The sequence below is a fragment of the Chelonia mydas genome, chromosome 10, assembly GCF_015237465.2.
Source record: "Chelonia mydas isolate rCheMyd1 chromosome 10, rCheMyd1.pri.v2, whole genome shotgun sequence".
Taxonomy (NCBI): domain Eukaryota; kingdom Metazoa; phylum Chordata; order Testudines; family Cheloniidae; genus Chelonia; species Chelonia mydas.
Genome location: NC_051250.2, coordinates 10,061,270 through 10,086,518, shown reverse-complemented (window position 1 = coordinate 10,086,518; position 25,249 = coordinate 10,061,270). Strand labels below are relative to the sequence as shown.

The window sequence follows — 25,249 nt, the reverse complement described above, 5'->3', positions numbered from 1 at the left end:
TTCAGATAGTCCTGTTCATCACTTCAGAAGTCTGGTTTATTCAAAGAACAACCTGCATTGCCAGTAATGAATGAACCAAAGAGTTGCTAACAAGATTTGCTGTTCCTGTTCCTGGAAGAGTTACTCACTCCTTCACGTCCACGGGCTCATCCTTTTCTGCTTTCTTCTGAACATTTCTCACCAAAACCTCCCCGTATTGCTTGATAATGGGAAACATCTGAAATACACATTACAGGACATGACTTAAACATACCAAATGTTACTTCTTCGTTAAGCCTAGCTTCTGAAAAGCGGAGGGGAGGTTCATTAATACTTACAGACTTGATCCGTTTCTACTGTCAGGGGCTTTTTGTTTTAATCCTTTTTCCTTTCTTTCTTTCTTTTTCTTTTTTTTTACATTAGGAGGCACAAATGAAATAGGCCAGTTTAATCATTTGAAACGGACTGAAGAGACCAGACCATTATAACTATCTCAGCCTGAATGCCACCTGTCCACTGACCCGAGGGTTAGTGTGTGCCTGGTCCTCTGGGTTTTACCTCCTTTAGCTTCCCACTGGTGAAGGTTGGAGAGAGCACTGTACGAATTCTCTTCCACTTCTCATCCTGAGCCATGGAGACAGCCAACTCCAGCACTCCCACTAGACCTAAATTCTGGGGTGACAAAGGCAAGTTTTTAACTGTCAAGAAGCTATTGGGTTTCTCTACACACACACAATCAAATTCAGCTCTCATTTATACTGGTGTAACTGAGAGCTGCCTTTGTCCTAAGTACTTTTATTTTATTTAATAAATAAAAATAAACAACCTAAGCAGCTTTTAAAGTGCAGTCAAACAGTTTTCTCTGAGAGCCAGGGGATCCAGTTCCAGGTGAGGTCCCCCTGCTCCCTTGTTCCTTTAGGGATATGCAGTGGCCACTTAGATTAATGCCAGCTGTGCATTCGTTCTGAAGGCATCTCCGAAAGAAATCTTGTGTATCCCTACAGAGTTTAACTACAGTATTTGATGTTCTTATGGCTTTATTGCATCTTTCTGATGAGTATTAATGATTACAAGCCTACCCGCCGGTTGGTAAAGGTGGTGAAGCACTCTTTCACCAGCACGGTTTTAATTATTGTTGGATCTGTGACAGCCAGCACAGGTTGCCTGCCTTCATAAAACCTATGGGAGAAAAGAAATAAAAATCCATGATTAACTACTATCAGTGAAAGTCAGGAGTTAAACAAAAGCTCCTTCCTCCCTGGTTTCAGAGTAGCAGCCATGTTCGTCTGTATTTGCAAAAAGAAAAGGAGTACTTGTGGCACCTTAGAGACTAACCAATTTATTTGAGCATAAGCTTTCGTGAGCTACAGCTCACTTCATTGGATGCATTCAGTGGAAAAACTGGTGTTTCTCTGATAGCTACAAGTCCTAGTCTTTATTAGCTTCTATAGCAAAGTGCACTGGCTGGTGCACATACAGATATACAGAATCATAGAAATTAGAGATGGAAAAGGCCTTCAGGTCATCATATATTCCTGCCTTTTCCAGCCACTGCAGGAATGTTTCCTCTGAGAGACTATGCCTGTCTGAAAAATCTCTCTCACACACACATAAATATCCCCAAAAGACAGCCTACCTCTATCTTTTCTGAAAGAGACCCAGCATCATATTTTAGTCACTTCAAAAACAGTAAGTTAAATGGAGTTTTAGGTGCAGTACTACACCCGTTCCCAGTTCCCCCTGTTATGCTTACAGTACTACCGTTGTGTTTTAAATCAGTTTTCTGTTTCTTGTAGTTGCATTAAAGACCCACACAAAGAATAGGAGGAACTGACTATCCAGGGGAAATGGTGAAAATGGCATTATACAAAGTGCTGTCAAACGCAGATAGTTAACAAACTGAAGCTACAGAGAGAAATACTGTATTTTCTCGACTTTCTTTCATTTATAGTCATCTGGGTGCTACTGGTATCACTAGTAAGTAAAAGATTTCAGGCCAAGCTGTCATTTTTAAATGGGTGATGCTCATTTAATTTCATCCCTTTCCTCCTAGTTGTACTTCTGTCTGCCACCCTAAACTCCTCTCCCTCTTTGGTGCTTATGCCCTTCAAATGCATGTAGACAGCTCTCTACAGTTCCTCATTTTCCCAAGTAAAACATTTATTCCTTTCCATTTTTCTCAAATCAATCCCTCCCCTCTCACTGGTCCTAGAATAGGATTTTTCCTGTAAGAGATTTGTACTGGAAAATCTTTTCCAAAACCAAACGATCAATAGTACAAATTTTTCTGTGATACAAGCCCCTCACTTGGTGTCGTGCATAACTCTAATTGTAACAAAAGGTTTATCATAAGCAAATAATGTTCAGCAGGATGTCACAGTAACTTATCACACAATGTGAAAACAAAAGGATTGCTTCACTTTTTTTTTTTTTTTTTTTTTTACAAATGTTCAAGAAAGGGTCCAATCCTGTAGAAGGCCAAACACCTTCTAAAATCAATGAGAGGTACTGAACACAGAGCTACTGAATCCTAAAGGCAGTAGGTACCTTCACTTTCACTCTTTGGACTGTACGTTTCCAGACTCTTATACACTTGTTATGATGTTAGCAGTAAATTTGTTGCATCCTTTTGATTCACGTACTTAAAACTTTTCAGCAGGTTGCACTGAAATACACCTGTAGATTGGCTTGAATTCTTGTTTTAAATCATGGTTTTAAGACCAGATTTTTCAAGATTTATTATCCTATAATGGACGTAAGGTAAATGTGGATTTATATGGGTTTTTGAATGGATGGAAAAATGTTATAAGGGCCAGTTGGATAGATTGCAGAAGATACCAGAGCATGTAGCCCAAGTAATAACCGCAGTGGCAAATGTAGGGAATATCCAGTGTAGAGTAAGAGCAGCGGTAATGCAAACGTATCACGCTTCAGCAGGTCAGGGTTAGAGACAGAAACAGAGTTGGTAGAACTGGGATCTGTGTACAATAACAGCATATCTGTGTAGTATCTGGAATACATATACCTTCCTTTACAGTTTGCAGTCCAGGAGAACTGGACTTCTAAGTTACAAATTTCCTTTTACGTCAATGGTAGTTTTGCCATTAACTTCAGTGGGAGCAGAAGCTGGCAGTCTGCATCTGATGTGGAACAGCTTTCATGTGAGAGTTCAGATTAACATGTACATAGAATGTCTGTGGCTTGGATCCTGCAGTCAGATCCATGTGGATGGATGCTTGCATCTGGGCGCTGCCCAATTAACCTTTTTGGGGTTCCACATGGAGAACAGGGTCCAGTTACAGGATTCAGGCCTTTGAGATCTCCTCTTCCAGTGGGTTTTTTTCACCCTCCAATTTGGATTCTGACTATAGGATAATGTGAGGAGAATACCAAACAGTATTGGTTGGTCAACATACTCACCCCCAGATTTTCCCATATTTCTCATAGCATGTACTGTCAAACTGCAAGAAACCCTGCAGAGAGAGAATGTTAAAATGGAATTAGAAAAGAAGCAGGGTTTCCAGGGGAGGGGCTGGGAATGGGGCTGTCGTGGGACTAAACATCTAGAACTAGCAGCCAGGCCAAGCACTCCTGTGTGCAGCTCCTGAGACTTGTGTGACTCCTAATGTCTTTGTGAGGGATAGAATCCTTTAAGAACATAGTTGGATCTAGTTATTCTAGGGGCGTATCATGCTTGAGGTTAAGGAGTCTGTAAGTAAACTGTTTGCAAGGAATTCAATAAATAGTGACAGCAAACCAGCCACCTACATGTGTTCACCTGTTTTAGGCAATCACCCCGGGGCTCACCATGCCCTTCACACTATAATCTGCATTACAGAAATGTTATCCTGCATTGGGTCCTATACACCCTGTGCATTAGCGCAGAGCTTAGCACACAGGAGAACTCATCAATGCAGTGTACAAATCTAGCTATTGTATGATGAAGGACATATATTTCTGGAGCCAGGAGAAGCCTTCAAACACTCACTTTACGATACTCCAAGACAGTTCCAAAGAAAGGCAATGGCTTTGGCCCAGGGATACCCAATTTCTTGAAAAAACCAAATGGCCAGATCCCATATCTGTAAAAATAACAGAAGACTCTGAAGGCTTCAGGACACTAATTGCAGTGATGTTGAGGCTGAAAGATCTCAAAGCCTATCCAGGGGAAGTGAAGCTGTTGCATTAGCTCAGGAATGAAGCACCACTTTGGAAGCTGGAAAGTGTGGTCCAAAAAATTTGTGCTTTGTAAAGCTATTTAATAAGCGTAGCTAGTGATAAACCTCACAGCTGCACCACAAATCTTCAGAGAGATAGCCCTGAGGTAAAAGAAAGCCTCTCATAAAGGAATAGGTGCTCCAGTAAAAATGGGGTTTTTGACCCATTGGCAAAATGCAAAAGAAAAGCCTCTCTAGGTTCATTGCCAGCTCATGGAGAGGAGCCAGAAAGTAATGAGGAAATGAGAACAAAGCTTACTTTTTCTTTTCTTTTTTTTGCAGAGAAATCAAAATGGAGCTGGAAGTTAAGTCCTGAGCAGGGCTTTTGTGAAGACTGTACTTGAGTTTCATGTATTGTTCTCCCTGTGCTTAGCCCAATGCTACTGCAGTGGTGTGTCGGGGAGCCTAGTCTGATGGGTTTCTGTTTGAATTTTGTTGACAGCTTTGCAGATTTCTCTCCTCTGAAGCACCCTTTTTTTGGTGTTGTAAAGTTATTACTCCTACCTCAGGGCTCTCTGCTTCTCTATGAGATCTGGGCTGCAGCATTTTGAAGCTTGTCTTTGGCTGTGTTGAAAGTGCTTTTCAAATACTGTATTTGTTTTCAGATGGAGGTTACCAGCTTCCCAAGCAAGAGCTTTGTCACTAAATGAACGTTATTGATCCAGTGTTTGTCAAGGAAACCGTATCAAAGGTCTTGTTTGGCCCAGAACAACAGCTGCCATACAGCCTGCCTTTCTTCCAGGTGACTCCTCCCTGGGACACCAGGAGCCATGCTGGGGTAGGGAGCTGTAACTTACACCTCTCTTTATTATTACTAGTTTGTATTTGTATGATGGTCATGCCTAGAAACCCCCGCTGAGAACAGTCCCATTGTGATAGGTGCTCTACAAACACACTGTATGACAGTCTTTGTCCCCAAGAGCTTACAGTCCAGACAGCCAAGACTGACAAAGAGTGAGGAAAAAGGAAACACCATTATCCTCAGTTTGCATGTGGGGAACTCTTGCCAGAGCATTTGCCAGTTTGGATGAATCTGGTCCAAGTGTGCCTGTATCTACAGGGAATACTTGCTCACCACTGTACTACAGCGATCTCTGGGGTTTAGCATTGCCTAGTGGGCTTAGCACGGGCCTGTAAGAAAGGAAATGTGGGCTTTTTTTTCAGGGTATGTCACTGGCTTGCTGTGACCCTAGCACAAGTCACTGGCTCTATTTCCCAATCTTTAAAATTGGGATGATGACCCTTGCCTCCCTCCCAGGGCTGTTGGGCTCAATTCACCATTTGTAAAATGCTGTGAGATCCTCAGACAGATGGTGCTACAGAAGTGACGGGTATTAGTAGGACAGGACAGAAATGTAGCCAGGAGAATAACACACTTGTTGTAACCATTACATTTTCAAACAATGAAAACAAACAGAAGGGCCTTCATCTTAGTTTGTTTGAGATCCAGGCTATCCCAAACCCCATGTAAGGGATGGAAAATAGCATATTGAACCGGCTTACATAACTTTATTGCACAGGAAATAAAGCAATATCCTGAACAGCACCACTGCCCTAGACAGACTCAAAAGTGCTCAATTGTGAATCATAAGCCTGATGTGAATAGTCAGTGGATGTTCTATTTCAACGCAAATAATGGAGGCATGTATTTTTGGAGCAGTTCTATCCCTGTTGCCACAATGAAATTCCAAGTAGCTACCGAATGCAGCATGACAACCAAGAAGTCTTGAGTGGCCACAGAATTGCTGCAATATGAAAATGTGGGCCAGCGAAGGTGAACAGCTTCTCCCAAACTGAAGATCAGAGTGTACCCCCGGAAGGGTCCTTGAATGGCTCCTCAATGCAAGTAACACAAACAAGTTCAGGAACAGGGTTGATAGTTTCAGAAGGCAGATGTTATTGACTAGTTGCCAGTGCAGAGCAAATAAGTGGACCGTGCTATTGATCACATTGATCATTAGGCTCTATACCTAAAAACGTGCAGTCTTTGTCTGACTCTGTTCTAGTCTGTGTCTGTGCTGCTTTTCCTGCATCACTGGAAGTAGTTGCGAGGAACAGTCTTAATATAAAGATTCCCTCAGCAACTTCTTAGCAACTTCAAGCTTGCAGTAAGTCACCTGCGAGCCATTAATAGCAGAACAGCATTGGCAGGTGAGAAAACCAGGGTCCACTTCCACTCCCGCCCCCAGTTGTGGTGCTAGCTCCCAGCCCCGCGCCTGACCCTGTCCCCAGCCTTGGCACGGCTCCACTCCCGGCCCCACCCCAGCCTTGGCCTTTGGCCCTGGCTCCATTCTCGGCCCGGGGCCAAGGCTGAGGGTGGGAGCAGGAGTGGAGCTGTTGACAGCCCCGGGCCTGAGCCTGACTGCCAGCCCCCACTGCGGCCCAGCTGCAGCTCTGCTCCCACACCCAGCCTCAGCCCCTGGCCCCGTCTCTGGCCCTGGCCCCAGACATGGACCCAGACCCACCCCCAGCTGCAGCCCCCAACCTTGGCCCTCTTACCCCTGGCCACATCCCTTCCCCCCACTCCCCCGGAGCTGCAGCACTGCTCCTGGCTCTGGGGTGGGTGCAGACAGGGCATAACTCTCAAAAGTTTGGGGGCCACTGCATTAGAGGTTTTTAAGAGCAGATTAGACAAACACCTGTCAGGAATGGTCTAGTTATTACTTAGTCCTGTCTTGAGTGCAGGGGACTGAACTAGATGACCTCTTGAGGTCCCTTCCAGCCCTACGCTTATATGCTTCTGTGAAAAGACCAGTAACATTTAAATTAACAGTGGCTCTCCTTCAAGAATTGGAAAACAGCACAAGTAGAAAAGCAAAGTGTAGAATTATACTTACAGTATCAGGAGAAATAGCAGTGCAATCAGGAGAGCCCAGGTCTCAATGGAAAAGCTAGGGAGAAGGTTCATTTTAGCTCTGTGCCTCTCAGTTTCTTGTTCTCTGTCTAACTTCTCAGTTGTTGTGTTTTTCCCTCTCTCTGCTCTGGTCAGTCTTGGGAATAGGGAAAGAACAGTGTCGCAACTTTTTGTCTGTTTGTCTCTAATCACTTGGCTCAGTGACCAAATGAAACTTGAGCTGGTCCTCTATGTAATCAAAAAGGTGGAGTGAATGCCAAAGATAGTGAAAATGCCAATCTAGACAGGTAATGTTACCTTTAATAGCTCATGACAAAAGATATAATGTAATCTCTAGGAATACAAAGATCCTCAGTACAAGTTCTTTAATATACACACAGTCAGCTATTCCAGTTTTCTCTTGATAAAGTTCCTCCTGTGTAATATTTAGTTTTAATGAGTAACCACCCAATGGGCTCCTAAACAGAAATAAATAATGTCAAAGTGACAATAAAAAGACAACATACCTATATAGAAAGTGTGACGGGTTCTCCCCGGGGCTGCCACCTGGAATTGGAGTACCACTGAGCCCTCTGACCCACTGTTCTGGGCTCCCGTTCACACTGTACTGCTGTGACAAGCTGCAAAGCCCTCCAGCCTGCACTTTCACAAGCATTCACACAGGTAGGGACACACCCAGATGCAGTTACGCACAGGCTCTCTAACCACCAGCTTCCCAGCCTAGGACCCCAGAGCAGTACCGTCCTGCCCTGGTCAAATCTGGCCAGTATGTGGGTTTATTACCCGGTCCGCCTCTCCCTCAATGTGAAGAGAACAATGCACACTTGTGGTAACCAAGCAGAGATTTTCCCCAAGCACTCCAGTCAAAGCTCACTGGTTTAGATTAAAACAAAAACAAGTTTATTAACTACAAAAGATAGATTTTAAGTGATTATAAGTGATAGCAAACAGATCAAAGCAGATTACCTAGCAAATAAACAAAAAATGCAAACTCAGCTTAATATACTAAATAGATTGGATATGAATTACCAGATTCTCACCCTGAGAAATGAGACAAGCAGGCTGCAGATTCTTAAGGGGCAAGCTGCACTTGCTTTACAGCTTGGAATTTACAACCTTAGGCGAGGTTTTTGTTATCACATTTATTTGAATTTATTTGAAAGCAGCCGTGTTAGTTTGTATCAGCAAAAAGAACAGGACTACTGTGGCACCTTAGAGACTAACAAATTTATTTGAGCATAAGCTTTTGACGGCTACTGTTCCTCACACGTTCTTGTCAACTGCTGGAAATGGCCCACCTTGATTATCACTACAAAAGGTTCGCCCCCCCCACCCCGCCCACACTCTTCTGCTGGTAATAGCTCACCTTTCCTGATCACTCTCATTACAGTCTGTATGGTAACACCCATTGTTTCATGTTCTCTGTGTATATAAAATCTCCCCACTGTATTTTCCACTGTATGTATCCAATGAAGTGAGCTGTAGCTCATGAAAGCTTATGCTCAAATAAATTTGTTACTCTCTAAGGTGCCACAAGTACTCCTTTTCTTTTTGCAGATCCAGACTAACACGGCTGCTGCTCTGAAACCAAACATTACATTGAAGCTTTTGATAATTACACTTTACACCTGAGGGCAGGAGAAATGATCATTTCGGAGAAAGATACACGGTATGCCACGGGAAATGGCTTGTCCCTAAAATGCCCCTAAAAATAAAGCATTGACAATTTTTTCATGTGGTTTTCTCTTATTTCCATCCAACAAAGATGGTCACCCTAAGTGTAGGTGATGCCTTTAGGTTCGATTCACACTAAGGGGTTGTCTTCCCTGCAGAATAAAAGGTGTGCTAGCTAACTCAAGTTAAGAGCACACCCTGTTTTTGGCAGTGAAGACGTATCTGCTCCTCAGGGCAGCCCAGGTTCACCAGTCTCAGTTCCTCTGTGCTGAAAATATGACTGAGGCTACTGGAACACACTGAGATCTTCCGCTGTGTCTCTCAAAGGCTCTTTGTAATGGGGAGTGCTCATCTCAAGAGTGTCCCCTGGTGTCAGGGAACAATGATGCAGGGGTTTTCATCTTTAGCATCCCTGGCAGGCTATCTGTTTTTGGGCACCATTCAGCCCCTCCAGCTGAGAAGTGACTAGGCCCAAAAATAATAAATGTCCAAGTGCAGTCCAAAGTCCCAGAGTCAGCCTATCTTCTGGGTCCTGTGCTAAACCCTTCCCTGGGGTTCCACTGCCTTTCTCCAGCTCTGTCCCACCCAACCTAAGTCTCCCTGAGGCCTCTAGCCACTAAGGGTACGTCTACGCAGCGAAGAAAAACCCAGGCTAGCCGACTCAGGATCGCGGGGCTGTTTCATTGCTGTGTAGACTTCCAGGCTCGGGCTGGAGCGCAGACTCTAGGACCCTGCAGGGTGAGAGGGTCACCGAGCCAGCCCTGGTCAGCTGGCACGGGCCAGTGGCAGGTTTTTCTTTGCTGTGTAGACATACCCTAACAGTGCCCTTCGCAGCAGCCTGCTTGCCTGAACTCTCTCAACCCGTTTATAAGGCCCAGGTGTCCGTGGAGTTATCACCCCGTCCGTTTTCAGTCCCGTCCTCTCTGGCTGACAAGCTAGGATCTGACTATTGCCCAGGTAAACTGAATGTGCCCAGCTGGCCTTTAACCCTTTCACCCCATCACACTCTTCTCTCACCCTTTGTTTCCGGATGGGATTGTAACGCTCTGATCAGTGTTGGGATGATGGCAGATAGAGCTCTGATCTTTTGTTTGCACATCAGCTTAGAAAATAGCCCAGTCCTACCCCCTCTGGGCCAGATTTGACATAGCACTACAGTCCCTTGTGCCAGCTAAGGTTGCAGGGCAGGCATGAGGGCCCCCCCCAGGAATACCTCCAGCACAGGGAGCCCCTAGACGTGACTCTGACAGCTAGGCGGAGCTGCTCCCCTACAATCACAGGGGCATTCTGGGATATGGAGTGGGGGCATAGCAAAGGTTGGAGGAGGCATGGCTGAGACCGGCCTGCTCCTTGAAGATTCAGCTCCCCTGCCAACCCTCATAGGGGTCATTGTAGTCAGACACAAATTTGAGCGGCCCTCAGGGCTCCTGTAGCCTGTGCCGGGTGTCCCAGGGAGGCACAAACTGCCTCTCTCTGTGCTCTCCCTTGTTCCTCAGCAGCAGCACTTTCAGAGATGCCGTTTCTGTCTGTGGAGTGCTTCCCGTTCCACCTAAACCTGAGATAATGGCACCTCCCGTCAGTGCAGTCCAGACTGTACCCCTGTGCTCCGAGTAAGCCTTTCCAGCCAAGGAAGGGAGACCGCCTTTCCCCAGCTTTACAACCCCCTCAAGAAATCATGGCTTCTAGATCCCAAAATGAGCCTGGAGCCTTTGAAGTTGCCATTCTGTCTGGCCCTCATAGAGCAGAGCCCCAGGCTGCTGCTGCAGGTCCTGTCAAAATCAAGTCCTTGCCCCACTTTGGGTATGAACAGGACACATTTCCCCAGTTTTTGCCAGTTCCCTTTATGACTAAATTGCCCTCAATCTCTCTCTTTATGAGCCCAGCACACTGGACGGTAGGAGGATGGAGCTGAACTGCAGTGCACGGTAGCAAAGAACAAGCTCTAAATTCCATCAGCATTTCAGAGCAAGCACCTTGTGACATTATTGACATTATCTGGGACAGTATAGATCATTGTTGCAACCAAGGTCCTGTAGTGGCACTAAATCTTACATAAAGGGGGGCAAATGAGGTGTCTAAGACAAGGTTATGGTTTGCTGACAATGATTATGCTGTCTATATGTGTGTATCATTTTTGTAGTTGAAGTTAAGAATATTGGCTCTATACTGTCTGTATTTGAAACTTATGCTATGCTTCTGGGTGACACCCCAGAGAAGTTGGTGTCAGCTCTGCCTAGCCTGCTTGATGGCCCATTAAGGACCATCAGCTGTACAACTGACCCATTGAGAGAAGGCAGAGACGCCTTGTGACTCCGCAAGGTATGCAGGGACATGCCTATGGACAGAACTCTGAGGTTTTTCCATGCCATGTGATGGACAGCTTGTCTTTGGAACAAAGAAAGAAAGACCACATGGCAAGAGAATCTAAAAAGCTGCTGCAGCTCCCCCATCTTGTCTTCAGTCCTGCTTCTTACCTCTGGAGGAACTTTGCTACTCTGAAGCTTTGAACCAAGGACTGAAAGACCCATCCCAGCTGTGGATGTACTCCAGAGACTTGATTTGAACCTGCAGTTTATTCTATCACTGCTGCAAGCCTGAACCAAGAACTTTGCCATTACTATATATAATTGATTCCATTTAACCAATTCTAGTTCTCATCTCTATCTTTTCCTTTTATGAATAAACCAAGGTGCCAGGTTTGGGGGGTATTGAGTCCTTGAGGAGGGGAAGTTCTCTGTGCTGAGGATTCTCCCAGGGAGGATCCCCTTGTCCTGCTGAGTTCCTCGCATTCATTTTCTCCACCTCTCTGCTCAGCATCTTCGGCACCTACAGTTTGGACGTGGTGGCCAGCACTTCATTTAGTGTGAACATCGACTCCATGAACAACCCCAACGACCCCCTTGTCGCCTACATCAAGAAGTATCTCTCATTCAATTTCTTTAACCCACTGCTCCTGTCAGTAGGTATGAGGATCCTACACACCTAAAGACTCAGACTCCTAGATTAGTGCCTTAGGGCCTGTGTACCCTATCTCCCATCATCTCCTTTGGGATTTCAGGGTCCCCTTCACTTTTCAGGAGGTGCTCAGCCCCTTGTAAGATCAGGCCCTCCCTGACAGATTTGTAAAGATACTTATATAGAGAGATTGTCCCCCATTCCTTTGGCCAGCTCAGTCTGCAGCACCCAGGCAAAATAACTGGATACAGAGGTAAGAGGGAGAACTTTTATTCCCTTGGCAGGACAACTACACTGCATGTGGCACCACAGTTGGCTAAGTAGAGGGGTAAAAGTCAGGAGATTCTCAAGTGAAATTCCCACCCACGCCACAGCGGTGGACTCCTGTAATCCCTCTTGACCAGGGGTCTGAACTAGGTGAAGTAAATTGGGAGTCACCAGTTGTCATTAGAGCCAGAAGCACCGGAAAAAGGTGATTTGGCAGGCTAGTTGTCCTTGGCGAGTTACCCAGACCCTGCCCACTCTCCCGCTGTGCCTTGGAGCACACATCCCACTGCAGCCCTCTTTGCTGAGCTGCAGCCTGTTAACCACGAGGGGAACTGTTTCCTTTCTCTCCTGTTCAGTGATGTTCCCCTTCCTGACACCAGTGCTGGATAAGATGAACGTGAGTCTGTTTCCCTCGGGCTTCCTGGACTTTTCCTCAACATTATCCAGAGCATCAAGAAGGAGTGGCAGAAGAACGACCACTCGGTCAGTCTGGCCCACCTCGTCTTCCTTAGCATGCATGCGCTTGCTCTGAGAGTATGACTAAGCTGGAGATGTAATTTCCAGCTCCACGAAACAGACCCGTGCCAGCTCTGATGGAGCTTCCGTGCTAAAATTAGAAGTGTGGCTGCAATAACTCAAACAGCAGGAAGGGCGAAGCGCCCTGTCATAAATATAAAGGGAAGGGTAAACACCTTTAAAATCCCGCCTGGCCAGAGGAAAAACCCTTTCACCTGTAAAGGGTTAAGAAGCTAGGATAACCTCGCTGGCACCTGACCAAAATGACCAATAAGGAGACAAGATACTTTCAAAACTGGAGGGGGGAGAAACAAAGGTTCTCTCTGTCTGTGTGGTGTTTTTCCAGGAACAGAAAAGGAATGGAGTCTTAGAACTTAGTAAGTAATCTAGCTAGATATGCATTAGATTCTGTTTTGTTTAACTGGCTGATAAAATAAGCTGTGCTGAATGGAATGTATATTCCTATTTTTGTGTCTTTTTGTAACCTAAGGCTTTGCCTAGAGGGATTCTCGATGTTTTGAATCTGATTACCCTGTAAGGTATTTACCATTCTGATTTTACAGAGGTGATTCTTTTACTTTTTCTTTAATTAAAATTCTTCTTTTAAGAACCTGATTGCTTTTTCATTGTTCTTAAGATCCAAGGGTTTGGGTCTGTGTTCAGCTATGCAAATTGGTGAGGATTTTTATCAAGCCTTCCCCAGGAAAGGGGGTGTAGGGTTTGGGAGGATTTTGATGGGAAAGACGTATCCAAGCGGGCTCTTTCCCTGTTATATATTTGTTAGACGCTTGGTGGTGGCAGCAATAAAGTCCAAGGGCAAAAGGTAAAATAGTTTGTACCTTGGGGAAGTTTTAACCTAAGCTGGTAAAAATTAGCTTAGGGGGTTTTTCATGCAGGTCCCCACATCTGTACCCTAGAGTTCAGAGTGGGGAAGGAACCTTGACACGCCCAAAGTAGAATTCCATCCAAGACTCTAGGTACGTTCTCAGGTGGCTAGCCCCTCCCGCTGCTCATGCTGCTGCCGCTATGGTTCTATTTTTAGCACGCTAATGCAGTCAGAACTAGCATGGGTATGTCTCCTCACGCTGGAAATTGAGTAGTCATACCCTGGGTGGAAGGTTTCTGAGCCTGTCCCCAGAGGAGACACTCCATACAAGCTCTCAGTTTGCCAAATTTGGGTGAGACTGGATAAGTGTCCTGCTCAGGCTTTCATGAGAAGAAAGTAATCCCCTTGCTCAAAATGGGTCTCCAGCCTGCACCTTAAGGAGCCTCCTAGCCACCATACTTTGAGGTCTTCCTTCACATCCTCTTTATACTGCTGGACTGGTGGAGGAACTGGGGCTGAAGCATCAGAGGGGAAGCCTGTGCTGGACTAGCCTTTCATACCACCCACTGCTCCTCTGAGGGTGCACCTATACAGCACAGGAAGGTGTGATTATAGCGCAGGTGAGCATAGCCCACACTAGCTTTAATTTAGTTAGCATGGGTAACAGTAGTGAAGATGTGGCAGCGTGGGCTTCAGTGCAGGCTAGCAGCCCCAGTACAAGCATGCAGGGAACCCTGGGTATGTACTCAGGTTGCTAGCCTGCACTGAAGTCCCTGCCACCGTGTCTTTACTACTATTGTTACCTGTGCTAGCTAGATTAAAGCTAGCACAGGCATGCCTACCTGCACTGCAAGCACACCTTCCTTTGTGCTGTAGCTCTGCCCTGACTCTGTCCTTCCATCCCCAGGTCCGGGTGGATTTCCTGCAGCTGATGGTTGACTCACAGAGTTCAGATGGCAACTCTGAATCTAATGAGAAGACACACTCCTATAAAAGTAAGGCTGCAGGCCCCTCCTCCTCCTAGCCACTAGCTGGGATATTTCATATAGGGTTTTGGAGGGGCAGAGTTTTAGTACACATCAGGAGAATGACGAGAAATTCCTTCCCTCCCACCCCCGCCAAAGCAAGTTCTGTGCTTTCCAGAAATCCATGCTGTGATCTGGATCTCTCTCAGAAATAGAGAAAGGGAATTGACAGCTGGAGTTTCAGAGATGCTGAGCACCCACATCCCTACTGAAACCAATGGGAGTTGTCAATTCTCAGCGCTCTTGAGAATCAAGACAGTAATGATTTGTGCTACACATGAAATCGGATAGAATCAAACCTAATGAGAGAGGGGCAAATCCCGAGGCACTTAATCAACCGAACTGGAGATTTACCTGTGTGAAATCTGAGTCAAAGCCAGCAGGGCAGATGACTCAGGAGTTGACCCTAGGTGCTCCAAGTTGCTATAATTTAAAAAAAAAAATCCTTACTTCTCTACCCTTGTCTCTTGCCATATCCTCCCATACTCTACCAATGACTTTAGCCTTGATCACTCACTTGTCCGTCATTCCCATCGCTCTTTTCATCCTGTCTTCCTCTGCACATGGAACGCCCCCCCCACTGCCCCCTGGAAAGCCAGTAACTACTCTCCCTTCCTGTATGCCATTCCTCAAGACCCTATAGAAGAAACTCAGCCAGCAGTAAAAGGGAGGCCAAGGGTAATCAAAGAGTTCCGATGTAGCTATTATATTTTAAAACAATTTATAATAAAGTATAAAAATGTGTGTCATATAAGTAAAATTTGGACATAGTGTGACAGGGTCAGGCCAGATGGCAACAGGAGAATGATCGAAGGTAGATATATTAGCCCCAGATTAAGCAGGTCCCCTTTCCCTGAGTAGGATAATGGGCTGTTCCAGAACAATCCAGGAGGTTGCTGGACCCAATTAAGGCCGGCTAATTAGGACACCTGGAGCCAATTAAGAAGCTACCAGAATCAATTAGGACAGGCAGGCTAATCAGGGCACCTGGTTTTAAAAAGGACCTCACTTCAGTTAGTGAGGTGTGTGCGAGGAGCTGGGAGCAAGAGACGCAAGAAGCTGAGAATGAGAAGGCATACTGCTGGAGGACTGAGGAGTACAAGCGTTATCAGATATCAGGAGGAAGGTCTTGCGGTGAGGATAAAGAAGGAGTTGGGAGGAGGCCATGGGGAAGTAGCCCAGGGAGTTATAGTTGTCACGCAGCTGTTACAAGAGACACTGTAGACAGCTGCAATCCACAGGTCCCTGGGCTGGAACCCTGAGTAGAGGGTAGGCCCGGGTTCCCCCCATCTCCCTCAACTCCCTATTTGAGACAAGAAGAGGTGACCTGGATTGTCGGTCCCACCAGAGGGGAAGGTCCCTGGCCTACCCCTGACCCACTAGGTGGGTCAGCAGAGACTGCGGGGATTGTTCTCCTCCCTTTCCCCATGCTCGACAGTGATGAGGTTATCTGAGTAAATGGCAGGTTTGAGCCACTAGCAAAAGTGGCCAGACTGAGGGTTGCCGTGAATCTCTGAGGCGAGCAAATCCGCCAATAAGCACAAGACCCACCAAGGCAGAAGAGGAACTTTGTCACAATAGCTTGATTTTATCCCTCTCCTTCTTCGTTTGTAAGCTCTTTGGGTTTGGGTTTGTACAGCGCCTTGCACGATGGGTCCCTAATCCTGACTGTGGCCTCTGACACTGCTGCAGTAGAATTGTTAAATAATAATTATTGCAGAGTGCTGCCAGCGTGCTTGGCACAGTCCAAAGCTTCCCTCAGGAGCTTGCAGCTCACCTCAGAGCCTAGGGGAGAGTGTCAGACATCTGTCCACCTATGAATATCTCTGTTATGTTCTTATATTTTCAAACCCACTGTGGAGCAGGAGTGCAGTTCCGCAAACCCTCTCCAGAGCAGGGTCTCTCCTACCCCTGCTCTTCAGGCTGCTGTGTTGCAGTGAATAAACTCAATGGGCCTGTTTCCCACCTCACGGACGCGGATGTGACTCAGTTGATTTTAATGAAGTTACTCCTGATTTACAGCAGGGCGAGAGGGGAGTCAAGTCCACCACTTGCCGCTGTTGCTTATTGGATTCTAGAGGGGTTAGCCCATGTCAGATGGACCTTTCGCTATTGTACTTAAATGATCAGCAAAGGAACTGTAGTAAATGGATGCCTGGGTAGGACTCTAATCTGAGCTGGGCAGTGTATAGGAGGGAGGCTTCACCCTCCCTATGTGCTTTCTTGCCTCTTTTTCCAGCTCTGTCTGACAAGGAGATTATGGCGCAGGCCCTTGTCTTTATCTTAGCTGGTTATGAGACCACCAGCTTCACCCTCAACTTCCTCTCATATAACCTGGCCACTCACCCCGACGTGCAGCAGAGACTGCAGGAGGAGATTGACGCCGCTCTTCCCAACAAGGTTAGAGGGGTTTGCAGTGCTCTGTGCCCAGCAGATGCACTCTGGTCGCTGCTGCGCGGGGGCTGAGCTGAACCTGGGTGGAAGGTGGAGCATCTGTTCTGTACACAGGAGGTTTCCCCCACCAGAGCTGTCAATCCTACACCATGCACCATTGTGACCTGGGCTTCCTTTGGCCATAGCAACCCAGTCTTTCGATAGCATCTGGGTGCATCAGGGAGTAGAGACGTCTAGGGAAGTTCCCTCGTGTGACCTGCCTGTCTGTGCCAGGGGGCGCCTGGAATGGCGGGGCAGGACCAAGGATGGAGATTGAGGGGACCTCACTAGCCCCAGTTTAACCATTGGCATCCCCAAGCTGCAGTATTTAAAGGAGCAGCCCTCTGGGTCAGCACTGTACCAGTACCTCAGCCTCATGCTAGAGGGTGTTGTCCTGCTGGACGTGGACAGGACAATTTGCCCCCGGGTCCCATGGTCATCCCAATTTGTTTAGCATGGCTACTGTGCATATATGCAGCCAGGCAAGCCCTGAGATGGCCTCGTCTGTACCTGAAAATCTGGTTCCCTCTGCCTTTCCCTCCCCAGGATGCTCCAACCTATGACGCCATCCTGCAGATGGAGTATCTCGACATGGTCGTGAATGAAACCCTCAGGCTCTTCCCCGTAGGTGGGCGGATCGAAAGGGTCTGCAAGAAAACCATTGAGATAAACGGAGTGACCATTCCGAAAGGCACCGTGACAATGATCCCAGCCTATATGCTGCATCAGGACTCGGAATACTGGCCAGAGCCAGAAGAGTTCAGGCCCGAGAGGTAAGGGCCAGGGAGGGGGAAGAAATGCTGCTTCCTCCTGAAGTGTGTGGGTGAAAATGGCAGCAAAGGTGGGGGAAACGTGACTATAACATTTAAATGAGGCATTTATTAATGTCTGACGTCCAGTCCTGCCGTTGCCGCGCGGGGAGTTTTATGATCTACATCCATAAACTGTGCATGGAATTTAATGAACTGTATTGAAGAAAATGACACTGAAACCAGCTCTCAGCAGCTATAGCACTGAGGGGTTTATGGCCAGACATTAAAGCCAGAGCAATCGGGTGACTGGCACAGTGCCATGCAGATCAGCGATGGAAGGGCAAAGAGGTGTTGAAAATAAAATTTAATTTTCCAGTTCACATTATGAAATGTTCCCTGCTCAGGAATTACTGATGGGTCAGGCCCTGAGAAATGAAGCAAGAATCTGATGGAATTAGGTGGCCTAACCCTCACTGGATTGCAAAAGGCCCAGCAGCCATTCCAAGTTGGCACAGAGAGCCAGGAATAATTGTCTCTCTCAATAATGATATTAAGAGCTGACATTTATACAGTAGTGTTCATGTGAAGAGCCCAAACTCTACAAACTATTGCAGATTAATCCCCAGTCATTGAAGTGCACCCACCTCTGGAGTGAAACAGGGCAGCTGTTTAACAGTGCGTGGCAGCACGGGGCCAAAGTTTAGGAGGAGACGTGAAGAATAACATGTCCAGCTGAACCTGCATGAGGAATCTTAGACAGACAAACTGTAATTACCCAACAGGATTTACGCACAGTGATGAGAACTGTGCTAGATGGCCAACTCTGCTCTAGTATCAGATACATGGCTGGCAAGTGGTTCAACTGATGGAAGATAGCACCACTTTTCAATGGATAACGTAAAAATGACTAAAGAACTAGAAGTTCCGTGCAAGTTACTCTGAAGTCAACTTAACCTCTTTGCGATGAGCTCCAAACAGCTCTCCCAAGTTAGCCATTGTAGGGCCACCTCATCAGTTGGATGGGCGAGATCCAAGGAACACCTGCCATTGTGTGTGTGCACTCTGGAAAGCAGTGTTGGGAATTCAGCAGGTGGAACACGATCCTCTGGGTCAGCATTGCACCTGTACCTCAGACTGAAGCTAGAGTGCTGGCCTTCTGGAGGTACTGTTGGTTCAGATGCAGTGTAAAATAGAAAATTTGTCCACTTGTGGTGATTAATGTTCCCGTGCTGCTTTTCATAAGAGTATGGGTATTCTGGCTAAAGTCCAGCCTGGGGTATAATAATCTACCTTGCCTACATTTCCCCATTACAGTTAGAGTATTCTTCTTCACTTCCTCGTCTAACCGTTTGTGTAGTGTTGTTGTATGCCATGAAACAGCTGCTCCATTCTACCCCAGAGTCTGAATTTCAATGGTGATTGTTGTGAGCCTTACCTAGTTTGTAGATCCATTTAAATCTGTGAAGTAGTTTGGCATGGAAAGTGCTATAAAAATATAAGTTGTCATTTTGATTTAGGATTATTGAAATGTTTCACTGGCAAAGCTCTTTTATTTTACGGATCCTGTCTGGTTTGCAGCACAAAGAAAGAATATCTCTTCTCTTCTGAGCGGCATGTCTCAAAAGCTAGCTCTTGTGCAGACTGGACAGGGAGAGACACTTGCTCTGTTTGTCCATTTACTTGTTCTAAGAAGAAGATCTAGAGCTGTTTTTTGTGATATGGACTCTGGGTTTAGTTTCTGGGACGAGAGGAATTTCAACTTGAGTTCTGAGAAGAGTTCCCATGAAATCACAAGTATATTCTAGGACTTCCTGCTCATTTGAAAGCCCTGGAGATATACAGCTAATTCTAGGCACCAGCATGGAAGGGGGTGGGAGGGTGTTGTACGGTGATGGAGGAACATGGAAAATAGATAAGTTCTGATTGAAATATGCAAAACAGGCCTTTGCCTCCTCCCAATCCATTGAGCATGCCAAATCCAACAAAGAGGACAGGTCCTGAGACAGTAGTTTCTCCTAACTTGTTTCTTCTTTTCTCTGATTGGAACCAGGTTCAGTAAAGAGAACAGAGAGAGCATGGACCCCTACATTTTCCTGCCCTTTGGAGCTGGTCCCAGGAACTGCATTGGAATGAGGTTTGCCCTTCTCAGCCTGAAAGTGGCCATGATTGTGCTATTGCAAAGGTTTTCCTTCAGAACCTGCAAAGACACCCCGGTGAGAATCCATCCTTGTATCTGTATTGTTGTTTTACTACCTGTGATGGTCTTCGCTTGTGGGGAGCGTTGCCTAGTGGCCGGGGCTTAGGGCCTTCGACCTGCAGAGGGGATTTTGATAGGGGAGCCCAGCCCCTCCCACCTCACCAGGCTCTGGCCCAGGGCCCTGTGAGGGCAACACAGGGCTCCAACACCCAGAAGAGCCTTAAGCCAGCCCTCCCTAGGTCACCCCTCTATTGTCCGCAGGTAGCACTCTGTACCAATAAACTGAGTCCACATGAGAGAGGGGGAATGGCTCCCCCTCAGGGTGCCCCTGACGCAGATCCTCCTCAGCTCTTCCCTCAGGAGCTGCGAGTTGCAGGTCTGCTCTCTTCCTTGCTCTGCCCCTGAGCTGTTCTGCTCCCACCTCCTCCAGCATGTGCATCTCTTACATGCGTGGTAGGGCAGGGCAAGCTGAGTTCAATTCTGGAGCACTGAACCTGGTAGGCAGAGTTGGTTTTACCTTCACACTTCGAAAGCAGGAAGGTTTCACCGTGGATTAGAGGCATGTGGTGGTGTTTGGAGTTTTTTTGTTTGTTTGTTACCATGGTTATTTAGGCATCCGCTAACATTGAGTCTAAAAGGACCCCAAGACTGTGAGCTGATTAAGGGTACATCTACATCCACTCATTAAAAATATACCCACAGCAGCGAGTCTCACAGCCTGGGTCTAAAGAAGGGTTTACGGCACTAAAAAGAGCCAAGTAGACAGTCATGCTCAGGCTCTGAAGCCAGAGATGGGGGTGGGTTTCAGATCCTGAGCTCCAGCCCGACTGGGAACCTCTACATGGCTATTTTCAGCACCATACCACAAGCCCCGGGGGTCTGAGTCTGTAGAACTGGGCTCTGAGACTCACTGCCGTGAATGTTTTTTGCAGTGTAGACATTTGCTTAGACATCTGAGAACAGATACCCTCAATATTGGGAGATCTTATATAGAGGAGGCAAATTCTTCAAACAACCTCCTTCCTCCTGTCAGCATGTCCTCAGTCTTGCTTGGGCTTCAGCTTCATACATGTGCCGGTTGAGCAAGGCACGCAGAAAGTTGGAGATGGTGCTATTTATATTTGACATAAAGTAGGTGCAATTTGCTACTTGAAAGTATATGTCAAATAATCCCTGCTGTAAGTTCTTTGTCTGTAACAGCTTTGGGAGCAGTTTGTTCTGTTCCCAGGCTAAGCAAGCGTTATTCTTAGGTTTTCAGAGCAGGTTCTTGCAACTTCAAATTCTAGATTGGCTTTCTGTGAATATTCTACAACGCTCCAGTAGAATGTGCCGTTTCCAAGGACACCCTTGTCCACGAGCTTGTTTGCTGGAGGAAGATGAGCCCAATGGCCAAGAACATGCTCAAACCAGATTTGTTTGAAAAAGCAAACAGATATTTACAGAAGTTTTTCTTGGCTGTGAGTGCTCAGCTCTAAACTCTACTGATGTGAGCTGCCGATAACTGACCTGTTACCTTGGAGGTGAAAGACTGTAACAGCCCATTAACAATCCACTGGCCTCCCCGGCCTCCCCTGAGTCTAAAGACACTTTTCTAGTCCTGAAATGGATCCGTTTAATTTAATTAAAGGAAGACTATTTAAATTTGTATCATATCACTAATGCCAGCAGCTTTATGTAGCTCCTCCGGCTTTCCCACCAAAATACCACTCCAAAATATATGCCCAAAGAAGCTGCTTTCCCCTTGAGCTCAGTGACGCAGGCTGTGCTGAGAGCCAAACTTCAGACATCAGGAGGTTACTCAGGATTCCTGGTCCAAGCCCATATGAAGCCTGAAGCAACCTGTTGCATTGTGGATGTGTTCATGTTGTCTAGTTGGGAAGAAAGATGCTGGGTATCTTGCTTGCACTGGTGAATCTCAGCAGCATTGAATCCCCTAGGTGCTAGACAGGGAAATAGACCATCTCCGCCCATCCTCTGCTAGTGCAAGACTGTTCCCAGCACTCCATCCTCTGATGCTCTATCCAGACTAGTTTTAAAAGTTTCATGGTTCGATGCTTCCAGCCTGTCCTTGGGACAGACAGTTCCACAGCCTGGTACATCTCACTGACAGGAAGTTTCTCCGGCTATTCAGTGTGATAATCCTTTCTTAGTTTTGTTCCATTACTCCTGTATGTCACACGCAATACCTCTCCCTCCTCAGTGTTTACACTCATCAACTTTTAACAGACTGGTACCATGTCTCTGCTTAGTCATTGCTCAGCCAAGCTTGACAGATTTACCTCGTGAAACCTTTCCTTGTATGTCCAGTTCCCGCATCAGTTGTGTGGTTCTCCTTTGAGCTCCTCCCAATATATCAGTATCTTGGGGGGGGTCCCAGAATTGAAGGCAATATTGCTCCTGCAACTGGAGAACATTATACCTGTACTGCACCCTTCTCACTGGACCTGTAGCAACATATTTGGCAACAGTGGGCTCATGCAGTAGGTCAGAAAAATGCAAATGAGTGAAAGCAAAGGGTGTGAGACATGAGTGGGTTCTTTGTAGGGTATGTCCACACTTGGAGCTGGCAGATCAACGATACATATTCATGTTAGCACTCTCTGAGCTTGCATGCTAAAAATAGAGTGTAGCCTCTCTGAGTGCGTGTCCTTCAGAGACCCGAGGTATGTACTCGGGGCAGTTAGCTCCTCCTGCTGTTCACGCTACCATGGCTACCTTCTATTTTTTGCATGCTAGCTCGATGACAGAGAGCCTGTATGTCTGCTCAAGATATGAATCATAATCCCAAATCGACATGTAGACATTCCCAGCGTGTTGGGCTTTTGTCAGAAGGAGTATAATGTCTGCTGTGTCCCTCCCTAGCTCCCCGCATTCTCTGGCTTTCTTTTCATTTTTCTCTACTAATGGTGAAGATCCCTCTGGTGCTGGACACAAAGGGTTTCTTGCAACCCAAGAAGCCAGTCATTCTGAAGATGGTCCCCAGAACCCATGTCGATCCAGAGGAGTAAAAGAATTTGCAACGGATCAGAGGCTGCTGCCAGCTGCTCCTTCCGCCTCATTCGTCTCTCTATCAATCACATGAGAATAGGAATGAGCCATGTAAAACTGTATAGGGAAAGCAAAAGCAATATCTAGAAAAAGCCCCAGCTGTCATGAAAGCAGGGCCTTGTGACTATACAGCATACCAAATTTGATGGGCCCTTCTGTCCAACAGGAGATTGTGCATGGCTTTTCTACCAAAAAACCCCACACAAAGTACAGGCTGAGCAGAGTTCAATTTTTATAAAGCAATAATAGAGACCCAGGCCTGTTTCTCATTGATACCAAGACCCCTTTATGCTGTTCAGACAGTCTAAAGGGACCTTTAAGGGTATGCACCCGCTTTCAGGCCCCCTTACACTGCCAGAGTAGGGTTTAGCATAAATGAGAATCAGGCCTCGGGCACTGAGACAAAAACTGTGTCACCTCCCATCTGGCTAGACTCATCCGAAGTTGAGGTTGTTATGACTCCGTATAAAAATCACATGCCCCAGAGTATTTCACACTGCCGCATGGGTAGACATACCTGAGCTAGCTTTAATCTCACTAGCTTGAGTAATAATTTCAGTGAAACCAGAACCACCGGGGCTGTACAACTGCACTTGGGGACACAAGCAGCTAGCCTGTGCTGCTGGGGCTTCATTATTTCATTTGAGCTAGTTCAAAGCAAGCTCAGCTATGATTACACATGCTCCACTCACACTGTTGACTCCAGCGTAGATGGACTCTCAGCCTATGCTATGGACACTACAGTGGCATAGCTGCAGCGACACCACTGTAGCTTCATAATGTAGACGCTTCTGACATCAATGGAAGGGGGTTTTCTATAGGAATGTAGGAGGTAATCCACCTCCCTGAGAGGGAGTGCAGCTGAAGCCTGACATGAATATTTAATACATGGGCGGGGGGAGGCCTCATTTTTTGGAAGACAGCATTAGGAAGGTAAATGAATCATCAGGCTGAAAACAGGACATTTGTGCTAAATACGATAAGTAAATAGGGTAGTAGGCTGAAAAGACAGAATGTCAGAGCCAGCGAAGAGAAGAGGGAGAACACCCCGGGGACTATTTACTATGAACTAGATAGCAAGGGACCAAATAAGTTAGGAATGTAGAGATGAGGTAAAGAGGAAGTCAAAACAAAGGCAGCATGTGGACAGATGCACACGGTCCAGGGGTTGGTCTCGGAGGAAGCTAGGTTGATGAAGGAATTCTTCCATCTGCCAACCCAGGTCTACACTGGAGGTTAGGATGGCTTAACCATCGTGCGCAGGGGTGCTCAGGAATTTTACACACCCCTGAGCTCCATAGCTAGGTCGATCTACCTATTAAGTGTAAACCAGGTGTCAGACATCAAAGAGCCTGCTGGCCTCAATGGCTATGTCATCTGATGCTACAGTAGCACTGTCTCTGCCGCTGCATCAGAGGTTTCTGCTTGGTTTGAAAGACTCTTTGGTATTCTTTCTGACCCTAGTCCAGAGTCACTGCCAGCCTTCTGGGTAATCTGATGCTTTAGAAGGAGAGGTCAGGATGATGTTGGGTCAGGTGGGTCTCTCTCTCTCTTAGTGCCGGTCAAAGTGGTGAGGTTTCCTTTCATACATTCCCCTTACTGAGGCTTTGCTTCTGCTTGGTTGCTTCACACCAGTGGAGCCACACATTGCAACCCCCTCAGAGCAGATGCTGTATAGTGGTATAAAACAGGGCTTGGAACTTTACTGGGATAAGCTGCATTGTTGCCAACCCCATTTTGTAGAAGTGCAGTGTGCCCACACTAAGGGTTTGCCCCAATGTAAATACATCAGTGCTATACCGGTGCAAATTACCCTAGTCTAGGTGAGCCTGAGTACCCCTCGTATCATGACCATCACCCTTTTTGCTGAGCACTGCCTTTGAGACACCAGCAGCACTGCTAGGTTCAGGTACTTTTATGAAGCTTTTTGGATATTGGACCCTGCTCAGCAATTTTATTCAGACATTGTCAGTTTCTTCTGGCACTTTAATTGAAATCAAGGTGTAGAGCAAATTGCCCATATGTGACTGTGGCTGCCTATTTTGTCCCCATTCCTATTTCTTGCCAAGTTGGCCCTATCTGTTTTCTGGTTTTACAACCCCAGCTGGGTGGTGACATCCAGGGCTATTTTCCTGGATCATGTGATGCTGCAGCATTATGGCTCTGTCAGGTGTTAAAGTGACCACACCCTTGCAGGAAGTAATGCATGTGACCAATTTCTAGAGCTGACTTAGCTAGATTCTGGTATGTTTTTAGGTGGCTGTTATTACTAAAGACTTGTAACATGCCTCAGCTTGCAGATGAGTTAACCAGAGCAGCCTAGGTATAAGCAGTTACCATTTATAAGCAGTGGTTTGCAGAGTGGGAGTGAAGCATATTATGTGTTCTTTCTGTTTGTTTGCTTATTGTATCCAGTGGTCTCCTGTATAATATCTTTACACAGATATTAGCCCAGTTATGATTTTTTAACTTTGTTCTCTATTATTCCATTGTATAACTTTGATTT

General features: G+C 46.4%; 2 protein-coding genes across 2 annotated transcripts in view; one reads left to right on the top strand and one right to left on the bottom strand.

Annotated features, from left to right (window-relative positions):
- Positions 1-7,196, bottom strand: part of LOC119567199 (cytochrome P450 3A9-like) — a 15,959-nt gene extending 8,763 nt beyond the window's left edge. Inside the window, exons 1-6 of the mRNA XM_037911062.2 lie at positions 7,034-7,196; positions 3,968-4,061; positions 3,400-3,452; positions 1,059-1,158; positions 538-651; positions 129-217 (exon numbers count right to left, since the gene is read on the bottom strand). Coding sequence (XP_037766990.1) covers positions 129-217; positions 538-651; positions 1,059-1,158; positions 3,400-3,452; positions 3,968-4,061; positions 7,034-7,104 — 521 coding nt within the window. The 5' untranslated portion in view covers positions 7,105-7,196. The remainder of the gene's footprint in view (positions 1-128; positions 218-537; positions 652-1,058; positions 1,159-3,399; positions 3,453-3,967; positions 4,062-7,033) is intronic.
- On the top strand, positions 4,502-25,249 carry LOC114018935 (cytochrome P450 3A19-like). The gene is given in 9 exon segments (XM_043523778.1): positions 4,502-4,974; positions 11,539-11,687; positions 12,303-12,371; positions 12,374-12,429; positions 14,196-14,283; positions 16,553-16,713; positions 17,293-17,519; positions 19,549-19,711; positions 22,608-25,249. Coding segments are annotated over 9 exon segments (1,017 nt in total). The 5' UTR covers positions 4,502-4,966; the 3' UTR covers positions 22,704-25,249.